General features: G+C 43.6%; 1 protein-coding gene across 1 annotated transcript in view; it reads right to left on the reverse strand.

Annotated features, from left to right (window-relative positions):
* Positions 1-9054: 9054 nt before the first annotated feature.
* The window catches only part of LOC149444300 (C-type lectin domain family 10 member A-like), a 29720-nt gene continuing 19635 nt past the window's right edge, over positions 9055-19139 (reverse strand). Inside the window, exons 6-9 of the mRNA XM_089654703.1 lie at positions 13494-13568; positions 10157-10308; positions 9853-9959; positions 9055-9633 (exon numbers count right to left, since the gene is read on the reverse strand). Coding sequence (XP_089510829.1) covers positions 9486-9633; positions 9853-9959; positions 10157-10308; positions 13494-13568 — 482 coding nt within the window. The 3' untranslated portion in view covers positions 9055-9485. The remainder of the gene's footprint in view (positions 9634-9852; positions 9960-10156; positions 10309-13493; positions 13569-19139) is intronic.

The following is a 19139-nucleotide window of genomic DNA, read 5'->3' on the forward strand; positions in this document are numbered from 1 at the left end:
GATCTCCATGTATAATACATAAGGGGGATATGATCTCCATGTATAATACATAAGGAGGGGATATGATCTCCATGTATAATACATAAGGAGGGGATATGATCTCCATGTATAATACATAAGGGGGGATATGATCTCCATGTATAATACATAAGGGGGGATATGATCTCCATGTATAATACATAAGGGGGGATATGATCTCCATGTATAATACATAAGGGGGGATATGATCTCCATGTATAATACATAAGGGGGATATGATCTCCATGTATAATACATAAGGGGGGATATGATCCCCATGTATAATACATAAGGGGGGATATGATCTCCATGTATAATACATAAGGGGGATATGATCTCCATGTATAATACATAAGGGGGATATGATCTCCATGTATAATATATAAGGGGGGATATGATCTCCATGTATAATACATAAGGGGGATATGATCTCCATGTATAATACATAAGGGGGGGATATGATCTCCATGTATAATACATAAGGGGGGGATATGATCTCCATGTATAATACATAAGGGGGGGATATGATCTCCATATATAATACATAAGGGGGGATATGATCTCCATGTATAATACATAAGGGGGGATATGATCTCCATGTATAATACATAAGGGGGATATGATCTCCATGTATAATACATAAGGGGGGATATGATCTCCATGTATAATACATAAGGGGGATATGATCTCCATGTATTATACATAAGGGGGGATATGATCTCCATGTATAATACATAAGGGGGGGATATGATCTCCATGTATAATACATAAGGGAGGATATGATCTCCATGTATAATACATAAGGGGGATATGATCTCCATGTATAATACATAAGGGGGGGATATGATCTCCATGTATAATACATAAGGGGGGGATATGATCTCCATGTATAATACATAAGGAGGGATATGATCTCCATGTATAATACATAAGGGGGGGATATGATCTCCATGTATAATACATAAGGGGGGGATATGATCTCCATGTATAATACATAAGGGGGGATATGATCTCCATGTATAATACATAAGGGGGATATGATCTCCATGTATAATACATAAGGGGGGATATGATCTCCATGTATAATACATAAGGAGGCATATGATCTCCATGTATAATACATAAGGGGGGATATGATCTCCATGTATAATACATAAGGGGGATATGATCTCCATGTATAATACATAAGGGGGGATATGATCTCCATGTATAATACATAGGGGGGGATATGATCTCCATGTATAATACATAAGGGGGGATATGATCTCCATGTATAATACATAAGGGGGGATATGATCTCCATGTATAATACATAAGGGGGGATATGATCTCCATGTATAATACGTAAGGGGGGATATGATCTCCATGTATAATACGTAAGGGGGGATATGATCTCCATGTATAATACATAAGAGGGGTGATATGATCTCCATGTATAATACATAAGGGGGGATATGATCTCCATGTATAATACGTAAGGGGGGATATGATCTCCATGTATAATACATAAGGGGGGATATGATCTCCATGTATAATACATAAGGGGGGGATATGATCTCCATGTATAATACATAAGTGGGGGATATGATCTCCATGTATAATACATAAGGGGGATATGATCTCCATGTATAATACATAAGGGGGGATATGATCTCCATGTATAATACATAAGGGGGGGATATGATCTCCATGTATAATACATAAGTGGGGGATATGATCTCCATGTATAATACATAAGGGGGATATGATCTCCATGTATAATACATAAGGGGGGATATGATCTCCATGTATAATACATAGGGGGGGATATGATCTCCATGTATAATACATAGGGGGATATGATCTCCATGTATAATACATAAGGGGGATATCATCTCCATGTATAATACATAAGGGGGGTATGATCTCCATGTATAATACATAAGGGGGGATATGATCTCCATGTATAATACATAAGGGGGGATATGTTCACCATGTATAATACATAAGGGGGGATATGTTCACCATGTATAATACATAAGGGGGGATATGATCTCCATGTATAATACATAAGGGGGGATATGATATCCATGTATAATACATAAGGGGGGATATGATCTCCATGTATAATACATAAGGAGGGGATATGATCTCCATGTATAATACATAAGGGGGGGATATGATCTCCATGTATAATACATAAGGGGGATATGATCTCCATGTATAATACATAAGGGGGGATATGATCTCCATGTATAATACATAAGGGGGGATATGATCTCCATGTATAATACATAAGGGGGGGATATGATCTCCATGTATAATACATAAGGGGGGATATGATCTCCATGTATAATACATAAGGGGGATATGTTCTCCATGTATAATACATAAGGGGGGGGATATGATCTCCATGTATAATACATAAGTGGGGGTATGATCTCCATGTATAATACATAAGGGGGGATATGATCTCCATGTATAATACTTAAGGGGGGATATGATCTCCATGTATAATACATAAGGGGGGATATGATCTCCATGTATAATACATAAGGGGGATATGATCTCCATGTATAATACATAAGGGGGGGATATGATCTCCATGTATAATACATAAGGGGGGGATATGATCACCATGTATAATGCATAAGGGGGGATATGATCTCCATGTATAATACATAACGGGGGGATATGCTCTCCGTGTATAATACATAAGGGGAGGATATGCTCTCCGTGTATAATACATAAGGGGGGATATGATCTCCATGTATAATACATAAGGGGGGATATGATCTCCATGTATAATACATAAGGGGGATATGATCTCCATGTATAATACATAAGGGGGGATATGATCACCATGTATAATACATAAGGGGGGATATGATCTCCATGTATAATACATAAGGGGGGATATGATCCCCATGTATAATACATAAGGGAGGATATGATCTCCATGTATAATACATAAGGGGGGGGTATGATCTCCATGTATAATACATAAGGGGGGGGGGTATGATCTCCATGTATAATACATAAGGGGGGATATGATCTCCATGTATAATACATAAGGGGGGATATGATCTCCATATATAATACATAAGGGGGGATATGATCTCCATGTATAATACATAAGGGGGGGATATGATCTCCATGTATAATACATAAGGGGGGATATGATCTCCATGTATAATACATAAGGGGGATATGATCTCCATGTATAATACATAAGGGGGGGATATGATCTCCATGTATAATACATAAGGGGGGGATATGATCTCCATGTATAATACATAAGGGGGGGATATGATCTCCATGTATAATACATAAGGGGGGATATGATCTCCATGTATAATACATAAGGGGGATATGATCTCCATGTATAATACATAAGGGGGGGATATGATCTCCATGTATAATACATAAGGGGGGATATGATCTCCATGCATAATACATAAGGGGGGATATGATCTCCATGTATAATACATAAGGGGGGGGGATATGATCTCCATGCATAATACATAAGGGGGGGATATGATCCCCATGTATAATACATAAGGGGGATATGATCTCCATGTATAATACATAAGGGGGGGATATGATCTCCATGTATAATACATAAGGGGGATATGATCTCCATGTATAATACATAAGGGGGGATATGATCTCCATGTATAATACATAAGGGGGATATGATCTCCATGTATAATACATAAGGGGGGATATGATCTCCATGTATAATACATAAGGGGGGATATGATCTCCATGTATAATACATAAGGGGGGATATGATCTCCATGTATAATACATAAGGGGGGATATGATCTCCATGTATAATACATAAGGGGGATATGATCTCCATGTATAATACATAAGGGGGGGATATGATCCCCATTTATAATACATAAGGGGGATATGATCTCCATGTATAATACATAAGGGGGGGATATGATCACCATGTATAATACATAAGGGGAGATATGATCTCCATGTATAATACATAAGGGGGGATATGATCGCCATGTATAATACATAAGGGGGGGATATGATCTCCATGTATAATACATAAGGGGGATATGATCTCCATGTATAATACATAAGGAGGGGATATGATCTCCATGTATAATACATAAGGGGGGATATGATCTCCATGTATAATACATAAGGGGGGATATGATCTCCATGTATAATACATAAGGGGGATATGATCTCCATGTATAATACATAAGGGGGGGATATGATCTCCATGTATAATACATAAGGGGGGGATATGATCTCCATGTATAATACATAAGGGGGGATATGATCACCATGTATAATACATAAGGGGGGGATATGATCTCCATGTATAATACATAAGGGGGGGATATGATCTCCATGTATAATACATAAGGGGGGATATGATCTCCATGTATAATACATAAGGGGGGATATGATCTCCATGTATAATACATAAGGGGGGATATGATCTCCATGTATAATACATAAGGGGGGGATATGATCTCCATATATAATACATAAGGGGGGATATGATCTCCATGTATAATACATAAGGGGGGATATGATCTCCATGTATAATACATAAGGGGGATATGATCTCCATGTATAATACATAAGGGGGGATATGATCTCCATGTATAATACATAAGGGGGATATGATCTCCATGTATTATACATAAGGGGGGATATGATCTCCATGTATAATACATAAGGGGGGGATATGATCTCCATGTATAATACATAAGGGAGGATATGATCTCCATGTATAATACATAAGGGGGATATGATCTCCATGTATAATACATAAGGGGGATATGATCTCCATGTATAATACATAAGGGGGGGATATGATCTCCATGTATAATACATAAGGAGGGATATGATCTCCATGTATAATACATAAGGGGGGGATATGATCTCCATGTATAATACATAAGGGGGGGATATGATCTCCATGTATAATACATAAGGGGGGATATGATCTCCATGTATAATACATAAGGGGGATATGATCTCCATGTATAATACATAAGGGGGGATATGATCTCCATGTATAATACATAAGGAGGCATATGATCTCCATGTATAATACATAAGGGGGGATATGATCTCCATGTATAATACGTAAGGGGGGATATGATCTCCATGTATAATACATAAGAGGGGTGATATGATCTCCATGTATAATACATAAGGGGGGATATGATCTCCATGTATAATACGTAAGGGGGGATATGATCTCCATGTATAATACATAAGGGGGGATATGATCTCCATGTATAATACATAAGGGGGGGATATGATCTCCATGTATAATACATAAGTGGGGGATATGATCTCCATGTATAATACATAAGGGGGGGATATGATCTCCATGTATAATACATAAGGGGGATATGATCTCCATGTATAATACATAAGGGGGGATATGATCTCCATGTATAATACATAAGGGGGGGATATGATCTCCATGTATAATACATAAGTGGGGGATATGATCTCCATGTATAATACATAAGGGGGATATGATCTCCATGTATAATACATAAGGGGGGATATGATCTCCATGTATAATACATAAGGGGGGGATATGATCTCCATGTATTATACATAGGGGGGGATATGATCTCCATGTATAATACATAGGGGGATATGATCTCCATGTATAATACATAAGGGGGATATCATCTCCATGTATAATACATAAGGGGGGTATGATCTCCATGTATAATACATAAGGGGGGATATGATCTCCATGTATAATACATAAGGGGGGATATGTTCACCATGTATAATACATAAGGGGGGATATGTTCACCATGTATAATACATAAGGGGGGATATGATCTCCATGTATAATACATAAGGGGGGATATGATCTCCATGTATAATACATAAGGGGGGATATGATCTCCATGTATAATACATAAGGAGGGGATATGATCTCCATGTATAATACATAAGGGGGGGATATGATCTCCATGTATAATACATAAGGGGGATATGATCTCCATGTATAATACATAAGGGGGGATATGATCTCAATGTATAATACATAAGGGGGGATATGATCTCCATGTATAATACATAAGGGGGATATGATCTCCATGTATAATACATAAGGGGGGATATGATCTCCATGTATAATACATAAGGGGGATATGATCTCCATGTATAATACATAAGGGGGGGGATATGATCTCCATGTATAATACATAAGGGGGGGATATGATCTCCATGTATAATACATAAGGGGGATATGATCTCCATGTATAATACATAAGGGGGGATATGATCTCCATGTATAATACATAAGGGGGGATATGATCTCCATGTATAATACATAAGGGGGGATATGATCTCCATGTATAATACATAAGGGAGATATGATCTCCATGTATAATACATAAGGGGGGATATGATCGCCATGTATAATACATAAGGGGGGGATATGATCTCCATGTATAATACATAAGGGGGGATATGATCTCCATGTATAATACATAAGGGGGGGGATATGATCTCCATGTATAATACATAAGGGGGGGATATGATCTCCATGTATAATACATAAGGGGGATATGATCTCCATGTATAATACATAAGGGGGGATATGATCTCCATGTATAATACATAAGGGGGGATATGATCCCCATGTATAATACATAAGGGGGGATATGATCTCCATGTATAATACATAAGGGGGGATATGATCTCCATGTATAATACATAAGGGGGGGGGGTCAGCTGTTGGTGTAGTATTATATATTTTTTTCTTTATGGTTGAACTGGATGGACTTTTGTCTTTTTTCAGCCAGAGTATGTAAGAATATGAGCTCACCCGGAACACGGGATGGAGAAAGAGAAAGAATCAGTGAAGAGACAGGAGGCAGGCTGAGTATTTATCAAAATGTATTCCGAGAATTTGGAGAGCGGGAAACTGAATTATAGATCAATGAGGTCCGATCAGTAAACCTTAATTCCAGTGGAGGTCCAAATCGCATGTTTGTGTGATGACTCAGATCCGTCCCATCACAGCCCCCCTCCTTACAGCAGTTCCCTCAGACCCCCTGCATCTCACATTCCCCGTCACATCTGTTTCCCCTTCACTGTAGGGCTCTGTACCCCCTTCACAATGGAATCCTCTGCCCCCTTCACATCTTAAACCCATATTTATTTATTTCAGGAATTTATATAGCGCCATCAATTTACGCAGCGCTTTACATACTTTATATATATAGAGAGAGAGGGAGAACATGCACATCAGTCCCTAACCCACAAGGGGCGTACAATCTGAGGTCCCTAACATCCATACATTCACATACTAGGGACAATTTTTGACAGGAACCAGTTAACCTCCCAGCATGTCTGCAGCCTACAGCTCTGCCCCCCTTCACCTTCACATCTCAACACAGGCTGCTCTGCTCCCCTTCACATCTCAGGCCCCTGCACCTCTTCTTGTCACAGCCCCCTGGAGCTTTTAACCCCTTTACAAAAAAAACCCTGTACCTCTGGCCTCCTTCACACCACAGCCCCCTGCAGCTCTTGTCTCCTTTCACATTGCAGCCCCCTTAAGCTTTGGCCCCCTTCACATCACAGCCCCCCTAAGCTTTGTTCCCCTTCCCATCACAGCCCCCCTAAGCTTTGTTCCCCTTCACATCACAGCTCCCTGCAGCTCTGGCCCCCCTTCACATCACAGCCCACTGCAGCTCTGGCCCCCCTTCACATCACAGCCCCCTGCAGCTATAGCCCCCCTTCACATCACAGCTCCCTGCAGCTCTGGTCCCTCTTCACATCACAGCTCCCTGCAGCTCTGGTCCCCCCTTCACATCACAGCCCCCTGCAGCTCTTGTCCCCCTTCCCATCACAGCCCCCCTAATCTTTGTTCCCCTTCACATCACAGCCCCCTGCAGCTCTGGCCCCCCTTCACATCACATCCCCCTGCAGCTATAGCCCCCCTTCACATCACAGCCCCCTGCAGCTCTGGGCCCCCTTCACATCACAGCCCCCTGCAGCTCTGGCCCCTTCACATCACAGCCCCTGCAGCTCTGGCCCCCCTTCACATCACAGCCCCTGCAGCTCTGGCCCCCCTTCACATCACAGCCCCCTGCAGCTCTTGCCCCCCTTTACATCACAGCCCCCTGCAGCTATAGCCCCCCTTCATATCACAGCCCCCTGCAGCTATAGCCCCCCTTCACATCACACCCCCCTGCAGCTATAGCCCCCCTTCATATCACATCCCCCTGCAGCTCTGGCCCCCCTTCACATCACAGCCCCCTGGAAGTCCACCTCTTGCTATAAAAGGAGGGTACAGGTCAACCAATCAATCAGTCAATTGGAAGCTGCTGTAGGAGAATAATAGACAACATGACAGACGGACCTCCTCACTGCTTTCTTTCTCCTTTTCCCCTTGTCCCAACTTTTTCCTCCACCTTCTCTCAATTCTCTCCTCCCAGCAATCTTCTCTTTCTTCCAACTATCTCCTCCCCCTCCTCCGGGGTCTCTACTTCCCAACTCCCATCCTCCCCAATTCTCCCCCTCCTTCCAGATATCCCCTCCCCCTCCTCCTAGCTTTCTTCTCCCCCTTCTCACAGCAATCTCATCCCTCTCCTCTTAGCCCTCTCATCTGCCTTCCCCTCCTGCTAGTCTTTCTACTCCCTCCTCTCACCTCTTTCCTCACCCTTCTCCCAGTTCTCCCCTCCCCCTCCTTCCAGCTTTCTTCTCCCCTCCCCCCCCCTCCTCCCAGCTCTCTTCTCCCCTTCTTGCCAGCTCTCTCCTCCTTCTACCCCCTCCTTCCAGCTCTTTCCTCCCCTGTCCCCAGTGCTATCCTCACCTCCTCCTCCCTGATCTTTCCTCCCCCTCCTCCCATCTCTCTCCACTCCCTCCTCTCGCCTCTTTCCTCCCCCTCCTACCATCTTGCTTCTCCTCCCAAGTCACCCTTTCCTAGCTCCAGAATCTGGCTTTGATAGGTATTCACCAGAACATTAACATAATCCCAGAATGTGTAGCTCTTCATGGACTTTACCATAAAAATAACTATTTGTACACAGAAAGTCACTGTCTGCATGAATTTATTAACATTGATTGTCCACTCATAAAGTGCTATGTAAACTGTTGCTTTATATAAACTCCATATAACAATAATAATAATATTAGCTCCGCTGAGACATCTGAAAACTAATAATAGAGGAAAGGGAAGCTAGGAAAAATCCCCGCCCCCGAGGAGTTCAGCTCAAAATATTCTCTGATATCTTGAAGGTGCGACTGATGAGCTGTTGCTGAACATCATACATGAAAAGAACCCCTCTCCTCATTACTGTATTGTGATTGGACACCTGGAGATACTGTTGCTCTTCAGGAACAACAAGTCCCAGCGTGTCCTGCAGGATCATTTGAGTATTACATTAGTAAATTTGTTATTGAATTGTAGCAGAGGAGAAGAAGTGATTAGCAGTGAAGATGTCACGCGGTTTCCTGTTTGCAGGTCAAGATGCTTTCTTCTCACAGATGTAGGGAAAGCTCCTGGAACAATGATCATCATTCCAACCATTTGAGTTTTTCATCTGTGCACAATCTTCTCCTCCTCCAAGACCATGGCCGAACCATTCATCAGGCTGATCAGACAGCCAGAACCTGCAGAAGGAATCAAGGGAAATAACGACCGGTTCAGCTTGTCACTCATTAGAACCAATGGCAGCAGAAAAGAAGTCCTAAAGGGCTTATTAACCTAAAGAGAACCACCAAGAACAATCCCAGAAAGGTAGACAAGACACAACTGACAAACCACAAGACCATTGCGTTTATAGAGCAAAGTCTGAGGGAATTTAATAACTGGTGGGGGATGGATCTTACTTTGGACTAGTGTTATAAGAAGTCCCGTCCACCCATTTCCAGGATCCATCCACATCTGTGAGACCAATCCACGAGGTCCGAGATTGTGTAAGATCAGCTATAAAAGCCTTTGGAAAGACAAAATATACACGATGACACAGGGTTTGTGCCTGCTTGCACAGTATAGCTATAACACACACATATACACACAGAGAGTATCGAAATCCAATCCTTCCTGGAGATACCGTACCACCCATGGAACACCCAAGGGTCAGTTTTAGGAAGGAAATATTGGCAGGTTATTTGGGGCTACCAAAATTCTTACATTTTCTTCCTCGCCATTAATGACCACCAAATTAGCATTCTTCTTCTCGCATTCTTTTTTTGCATTCTCCCATGACCTCCCGCTTTGGAAAAAATAGTAGCAGTTGAGGCCATAGTGTTTCCAGCCTACTTCGCACAATGGATCAGTAGAGCCTGAGGGAAGGAACAGACAAGTGTGTCATTATACAGCAATGACAATGAAAGCCACATAAACCTCGACCTAGAATGAATTATTCACAACGACTCTGGAAGCAGAGAATGCATACAGAGCCTTGTGTACCATTGGGAGACAGTTTTACTTATACCAAATGTTCCCAGCACCTCGTCCACCCAACCATCCCAACAACCCATCAACACTCTATCCATCCAATACTTCCAACAGTTTCTCAGCAGCTCGTCCACCCAACCATCCCAACAACCCATCAACACTCTATCCATCCAATACTTCCAACAGTTTCTCAGCAGCTCGTCCACCCAATACTTCCAACAACCCATCAGCATTCCATCCACTCAACACAACTCACCCATGAGTATCCCATCTGTCCACCATTCCTAAAAAGCAATCAGCAACTTGTCCATCCAACACTCCCAGCAGCCCATCGGCACCCCATCCACCCAGCACTCCAAACAACCCACCAGTATCTCATCCATCCAAAACAGCAAAACATCAAACAACCCATCAGCACCCCATCCATCCAACAATCCCAAAACTCTTCAGAACCCCAGCCCTTGAACACTCTGAACAACCCATTAGCATCCCATCCATCCAACACTTTCAGCAATTCATCAGCACCCCATCCACCCAACACTTCCAAAAATCCATCAGCACCCTATCTATTCAACACATTAACCACTTCAAGTCCGGACACTTTCCCCCCCTTCCTGTCCAGGCCAATTTTCAGCTGGCAGCACTATCACACTTTGAATGACAACTGTGCAGTCATGCAACAATGTACCCGTATGAATGTGTTTGCATTTTTTTGAGACAGATAAAACTTTATTTTTGTGGTATTTATTCACCGCTGGGATTTTTATTTTTTTTTGCTATTTAAATGAAAAAGTAAAAACATTTTGAAAAAGTGTTTTTCTTATAAATTTTTGCAAATAAATAATCTTTCTTCATAAATCTTGGCCAAAATGTATTCGGTTATCTTTTTAGTAAAAAACAAAATAAACCAAATTAGTTTATAACCAAAAATTGTAATTGTTCTAAATCTTTTTTACATTTTTATTTTATTTCTTTATATTATTATTTATGTTTTTGTTTTTTTTTTGCATACTGTCACCCTAGCATGGTGACACTGTACTACTTGTGGGGGGTGATGAAAATAGTTTTTTTTTTTTTACACTCCCATAAAGGCTGTAAAAGCAATCATTTCTCTTTCTCTCTGCCTGCATTTTTGCAGCCATTGAGAAATACTGTGTGAACTGTGATTGGTCACAGCTTGTCACATGGTACAAGGCCGTTGTGAATAGCCTTGTAACCTCTGTGATCATTCATAGATTTCACACGCAGTAAGCAATGATGTCAGAAGTGACATATTGGCCAATCAATGATCACATGATCGGGACCTCACACAGAGGTCCCGTACAATGATCGGTGCTCCCAGGGAGCGCGCACAGCCTGAAAATGCGGACGCTGTTTATGAACAGCAACCTGCTCCTGCACTGCTCCTGTCTAGCCGTTTATGTACATGGGCCAGACAGGAAGTGGTTACACAACCCATCCACATTAATTCCACCAAACATTCCGAAAAATCCTTTTAGTAACCTTTCACCCAACATTCCCATCATACCATCAACTCCCTATCCAGTCAACCATCCTAAGAACTCATCAACACTCCATCTGTCCAATACTTCCAACAACTTCTCAGTACCTCCTCTATACAATACTCCCAACAACCCATCAGCATTCCATCCACCCACCACTTCAAACAACTCATCAGCACCCCATTGATTCACCAATCCTAAAAAACCAACAAGCACCTTAGCCATCCAACACTCCTGGCAATCCAACAGCACCCCATCCACCCAGCACTCCAAACTCCCCACTAGTATCCCATCTACCCAAAACTGCAAACAACCCATCGGCACCCCATCCATCCAACAATCCCCAAAACCCTTCAGATCCATGCATCGGCATTCCATCCACCCAGCAATTCCAGCAACCCATCAGCACCCGATCTATTCAACACTTAAAAAAAAACCACATCCACATCCCCTCCACCTAACATTCCCATCATACCGTCATCACTCTAGTCACTCAACACTCTCAACAACACATCAACACCCCATCCACCCAACACCCCAACACTTCCAACAATGCACTAGCACCCCATCTATGCAACACATCAAACACCCCATCCACATTCCTTCCACCAAACATTCCCAAAAACCCTTTAGGACCCTTCCACCCACTATTCCTATCTTACCAACACCCTCAACAACCCATCAACACCCCATCCACTTAACACCCCAGCACTTCCAACAAACTATCAGCACCCTATCCATTCAACACATCAAACACCCCATCCACATTCCTTCCACCAAATATTCCCAAAAGCCCTTTACCACCCTTCCACCTAACATTCTCATCATACCATGGACTCCCTATTTACCCAACAGTCTCAACAACCCATCAATACCCCATCCACCCAACACCCTAACACTTCCAATAAACCGCAAGCACCCTATCAATTCAAAACATCAAACAACCTATCCATACTCTTTCCATCATTCCCAAAAGCCCTTTAGTACCCTTCCACCTAACATTCCCATCAACTCCCTATTTACCCAACACTCTCAGCAACTCATCAGCACCCCATCCACCCAACACCCTAACACTTCCAACAAACCATCAGCTCTCCTTCTATTCAACTCTTCCTATGACCCATCCATGCTCCTTCCATCAAACATTACCAAAAGCCCTTTAGGACCCTTCCACCCAACATTGCTCTCATACCTTCAACACCCTATTCACCCAACAACCAATCAGCACTCTATACTGTATATCCAACACTTGCAGCAATTAACCTGACAAACTATCACAGAAAGGAAATAATAAACCAGTCCAAAGGGAAATACTGTATGTCAGTAAATAGAGGAATTAAATAAACTCTCAGAAAATCACCCATTACTTCATAGAGTCACTACAGACTGGCCCTGGGGCTGGAAATATTACCAAACTCCAAAGACACATCGAACGCCAGACTATGTGCTCACACTGGGGGCCACAGAGGATAAAGCTAATTATAGAACTGCCAATCAGAGCTCAGGGTGTCTGGTAAAGGACAGTTTGGTGAGTAAATGTTCTGATTCCCAGAACTAAATAAACTTACTGTTCCCTTTACGGATCTCCTCTATTAGTTTTGCCACGGCTCCCAGAATCCTCTGGATGTCACTGGCAAGAGAACCTGCAATACAAAGAATGTAATCTGCCTCTGCTGTGTACACGTCCCTCAGACCTCTCTATAGTATGGAACACATACTGTACACAGAGACTTCACTTTCTGCAGAAAAACATTTACCTGGACGTTTTGGGTGCAGGAGTTTCACCACCACAAAAATGTGCATCCAAAAAAACTCATTTTGTCATAACCGAACAGTTCCAACCTTACCCTTAACCTCTGGATTCCAATGTTAACCCAACCCCAAGCTTTAATCTGAATATATTCCATTATTTTACTGCAGCAAAAATATTATTTATTGAACCATCTCACTAACAAACCCAAAAATTTGCACCAAAACAATTGATCACCCAGTTAATAATACAGAACATCTAAGACGATGTTAAACATTGCTGGTTCCCTTTAGTTTGGAGGTGGGACTGTACAGAGGATTCCAGATTGCGTTTTCATAGATGATATAGACCATCATTTCACTGGACAACTGGCCAAGCCATTCCCTACAGAAGAAGATGGACACCGATAAAGACCCAAACCTTGTACTGCAATTCTCTCTTCTGCCCAAATCTCCACCAATCACTGGCCCTGACCATAAAGAGTCTTACAACCTGGAAAATAAAGTATGGATGAGCTGAATTTTAGTTTTTCACATCATTGTACACTATAATGCCAAAAGTGTTGGGCCGCCGGCCTTTACAGGCACATGACCTTTAATGGCCCCCCAGTCTTAGTCCGTAGGGTTCAATATTGAGTTGGCCCCGCCCTTTCCACGCACATGACCTTTAATGGCCTCCCAGTCTTAGTCCGTAGGGTTCAATATTGAGTTGGCCCCGCCCTTTCCACGCACATGACCTTTAATGGCCCCCCAGTCTTAGTCCGTAGGGTTCAATATTGAGTTGGCCCCGCCCTTTCCACGCACATGACCTTTAATGCCCCCCCAGTCTTAGTCCGTAGGGTTCAATATTGAGTTGGCCCCGCCCTTTCCACGCACATGACCTTTAATGGCCTCCCAGTCTTAGTCCATAGGGTTCAATATTGAGTTGGCCCCGCCCTTTCCACGCACATGACCTTTAATGGCCTCCCAGTCTTAGTCCGTAGGGTTCAATATTGAGTTGGCCCCGCCCTTTCCACGCACATGACCTTTAATGGCCTCCCAGTCTTAGTCCGTAGCGTTCAATATTGAGTTGGCCCCGCCCTTTGCAGCTATAACAGCTTCAACTCTTCTGGGAAGGCCGTCCACAAGGTTTAGGAGGGTGTCTATGGGAAGGTTGGACCATTCTTCCAGAAGCACATTGGTCAGGTCAGGCACTGATGTCGGGGGAGGAGGCCTGGCTCGCAGTCTCCGCTCTAATTCATCCCAAAGGTGTTCTATGGGGTTGAGGTCAGGACTCTGTGCAGGACAGTCAAGTTCCTCCACCCCAAACTGGCTCCTCCATGTCTTTATGGACCTTTCTTTGTTAGGAAAGGCCTGCCCATAGTGCAGGCGATGATCCACAGCACTCAAATGTGCGCATGCTCAGAACTATGATGAAACGGGCAGATGTGCGGGTGCTTGGGCATAGGCACATGCTCATATGCATTCATGCATCCAGGCGCACACTTGTCACTAATGCTGGCACCAAAGGGGATATATAAACTGGCTGCAGTAAATGTCTCATTGCCGTTTGGTCTTATCCCTGTTCATGTTCCCTGATTCATGTGATTGACTCCCAATACTGAACCAGCCTGTTCCTGACCTCTGCTTGACTGCTACCTGCCCTGACCTCCGGCTTGCCTTGGATTACCATTCTGTCTCCTCTCCTGTCTGATTGATCTTCTGCTGCTGACCTGGCCTGTGACCTGACTACTCTTCCTCCTACCGTCTATGCCTGATCTGCCCGACTGCTACTGAACCTGACTCGTCTGACTCTGCATCCTCAAACGCACCCCTCAGTGAGCCATCCATCCAGCGTGGCTGAATCCGGATCCTGCTCCCTGCCTTCAGCCTGCCCTGAATCTCACCTGCCTACCAGGGGGGTTATACCTGCTTTAAATGTAATTTCCAGCTTTTTTTCCTCTGTACTTTATAGCACCGAGAAGGAGCTGTCATTCAGCCCTGCCACTGAAGTAAACAAAGGGGCGGGGTCACCGGGGACTATTGGTCCCCTATGTGATAGCAACAAAATAATAAGTTACAAAAAAATAAAAACGTAAAAAGACATAAGTCAGAAAAAAATGAGCCTCCCCACCCCCACATAAGCAGGTGCCTATGTAAAAAAAAATGGCAGTTGTGCTACACATGTTACACGTCACCACACACGCCAATGTGAGATGGACAATTTGCCACCAAATTTCATGGATAAAGCTAAGCTGATGAGCTGTAGGGGCTTTAAAGTATAACCTATGAAAGATAGAGGGCACTGAGGTTTGTTTTTTGTAATGCTCGGCATGCTGGGTATCTATTTACTGGGTGCAACTTCATCTTTTAGAATTTACAAAAAAAAAAATTGGGTAAGCAATTGTTTTTGTGTGCCCTAAAATCAACTTCAGTGTCAATTTTTTTTTTGCTGAAATGTTGCATTATATAAAGCGTTGAAAAATTGTCTCTGGGACGCAAGTGGTTAAGTTGATGTAGGCAACTGAGGCAAAAATGGGTGAAAAACTGACATAAACGGATCCATTTCTTTTTTCCTTGTGACTGAACTGAACCGTGTGAAAGGACCCCAAGGATTCCTCATGATCACACGGGTTACATGGGTTACACGAGACACTGCTGGGTGTCTTACGCTTAAGGGGGACCTGCACTGTGGAAGAAGAGGAGAGGGCAAATCTCCAGTGGAGGCATCACTAGAATCCTCAGGACCCTGGTGCAAGAAGCCATGAAGAGCCCCCCCTGACCCCCATCCCTTTCCATGGGTCCCGGGGACCTTTCCTCTGCTCCTGCAGCCTGGGGTCCTTCCCTCCAGGCCCAAGGCCATTCCCTCCAATCCCAGGAACCTTTACTCCCATCTCAGGGCCCTTTATTACGGTCATGCAGCGGGGCCTTTTCACATAGTTGCCGCCTTTTTTTCCTCTGTGTCCAGAAAGCCAATGAATGTGGAGCATGGACTTAGGGGAGTTCGTTCAATATGGGCGTGGTTCTACAATCAATTAACATATTCATTTACTTGTTGCATGATTTTAGCATGATTAACCCATGATTGGCTCCCTGGTGGCTAGCAGATCCTTGCTGGCTGTACATAATTAACCTCATTGCAGGCAAGTCCCAGTTGGAAGTGCAAGATTAACCCTTTCAGATCTGCCTTGGAAGTGCAAGATTAACCATTTCATTGCTAGCAGATCCCTAGTGGAAATGCATGTGATTTCCACCAGGGGTCTGCTAGCAATGCAATAGTTAATCATACCCTTCCTACGCAGACCTGAAAGGGTTAATCACGCACTTCCAACTGAGATCTCATCTGCCAGCAATGAAAGGGTTAATCGTGTCCAGTCGCCATCTTGTGGCAACAACAGGGTTAATCATCTCCAGTTGCCATCTTGTAGCAATGAAAGGGTTAATCATGTCCAGTCACCATCTTGTAGCAATGAGCGGTGTAATCGTGTCCAGTCACCATCTTGCGGCAACAAAAGGGTTAATCATGTCCAGTCGCCATCTTGTACCAATGAAAGGGTTAATCCTGTCCAGTCGCCATCTTGTAGCAATGAAAGGGTTAATCGTGTCCAGTCGCCATCTTGTGGCAACAACAGGGTTAATCATCTCCAGTTGCCATCTTGTAGCAATGAAAGGGTTAATCATGTCCAGTCACCATCTTGTAGCAATGAGCGGTGTAATCGTGTCCAGTCACCATCTTGCGGCAACAAAAGGGTTAATCATGTCCAGTCGCCATCTTGTACCAATGAAAGGGTTAATCCTGTCCAGTCGCCATCTTGTAGCAATGAAAGGGTTAATTGTGTCCAGTCACCATCTTATAGCAATGAAAGGGTTAATCATGTCCAGTCGCCATCTTGCAACAACGAAAGGGTTAATCCTGTCCAGTCGCCATCTTATAGCAATGAAAGGGTTAATCATGTCCAGTCGCCATCTTGTAGCAATGAAAGGGTTAATGGTGTCCAGTCACCATCTTGTAGCAATGAGAGGTGTAATCGTGTCCAGTCACCATCTTGCGGCAACAAAAGGGTTAATCATGTCCAGTCGCCATCTTGTACCAATGAAAGGGTTAATCCTGTCCAGTCGCCATCTTGTAGCAACGAAACCCCACCATGTACATAAATATTCCCAGCCCCCCCACATGTACATAAGTATTCCCAGCCCCCCCTCCATGTACATAAATATTCCCAGCCCCCCCATGTACATAAGTATTCCCAGCACCCCCCATGTACATAAGTATTCCCAGCCCTCCCCCATGTACATAAGTATTCCCTGCCCCCCATGTACATAGGTATTCCCACCCCCCCATGTACATAAGTATTCCCAGCCCCCCATGTACATAGGTATTCCCACCCCCCCATGTACATAAGTATTCCCAGCCCCCCATGTACATAAGTATTCCCAGCCCCCCATGTACATAAGTATTCCCAGCCCCCCATGTACATAAGTATTCCTAGCCCCCCATGTACATAGGTATTCCCACCCCCCCATGTACATAAGTATTCCCAGCACCCCCCATGTACATAAGTATTCCCAGCCCCCCATGTACATAAGTATTCCCAGCCCCCCATGTACATAAGTATTCCCTGCCCCCCATGTACATAAGTATTCCCAGCCCCCTCTCCATGTACATAAGTATTCCCAGCCCCCCATGTACATAAGTATTCCAACCCCCCCATGTACATAAGTATTCCCTGCCCCCCCATGTACATAAGTATTCCCAGCCCCCTCTCCATGTACATAAGTATTCCCAGCCCCCTCTCCATGTACATAAGTATTCCCAGCCCCCCATGTACATAAGTATTCCAACCCCCCCATGTACATAAGTATTCCCAGCCCCCCATGTACATAAGTATTCCAACCCCCCCATGTACATAAGTATTCCCAGCCCCCCATGTACATAAGTATTCCAACCCCCCCATGTACATAAGTATTCCAGCCCCCCCATGTACATAAGTATTCCCAGCCCCCCCATGTACATAAGTATTCCCAGCCCCCCCCCCATGTACATAAGTATTCCCATCCTTTGCTGAAGCCCCTTTAGCCCCCATTCCAGCCTCCAGTCGTTCTGAATATGATTACTATCAGTGAGAATGCGCTGCACTACATATAGCAATGTACAGACCCTGTATATATATATATTTATGTGTAGAATGGGGAGAGAAAAAATACTAAATTATGTGACACAAATATTAATTAAAAGTAATAATCCAAAAAATATATATAATCCAAGTCCAGATGTTATGTGTTCTCCCGTGACCCCTCCCTGGGATAACGACCACCAAGTGGATCTGTCGCAGGATTCCAGTACAAATCCTCCTCCACCATCAATCTGCTCCCCTCCAGCAGTGTGACCTCCAGCAGTGTGACCTCCAGCAGTGTGACCTCACAGTGTGACCTCACAGTGTGACCTCCAGCAGTGTGACCTCACTGTGTGACCTCCAGCAGTGTGA

This window comes from Staurois parvus, unplaced genomic scaffold, assembly GCF_062004578.1.
Source record: "Staurois parvus isolate SC_StPar_1 unplaced genomic scaffold, SC_StPar_1.0 ptg000791l, whole genome shotgun sequence".
In the NCBI taxonomy this organism is placed as follows: Eukaryota; Metazoa; Chordata; class Amphibia; order Anura; family Ranidae; genus Staurois; species Staurois parvus.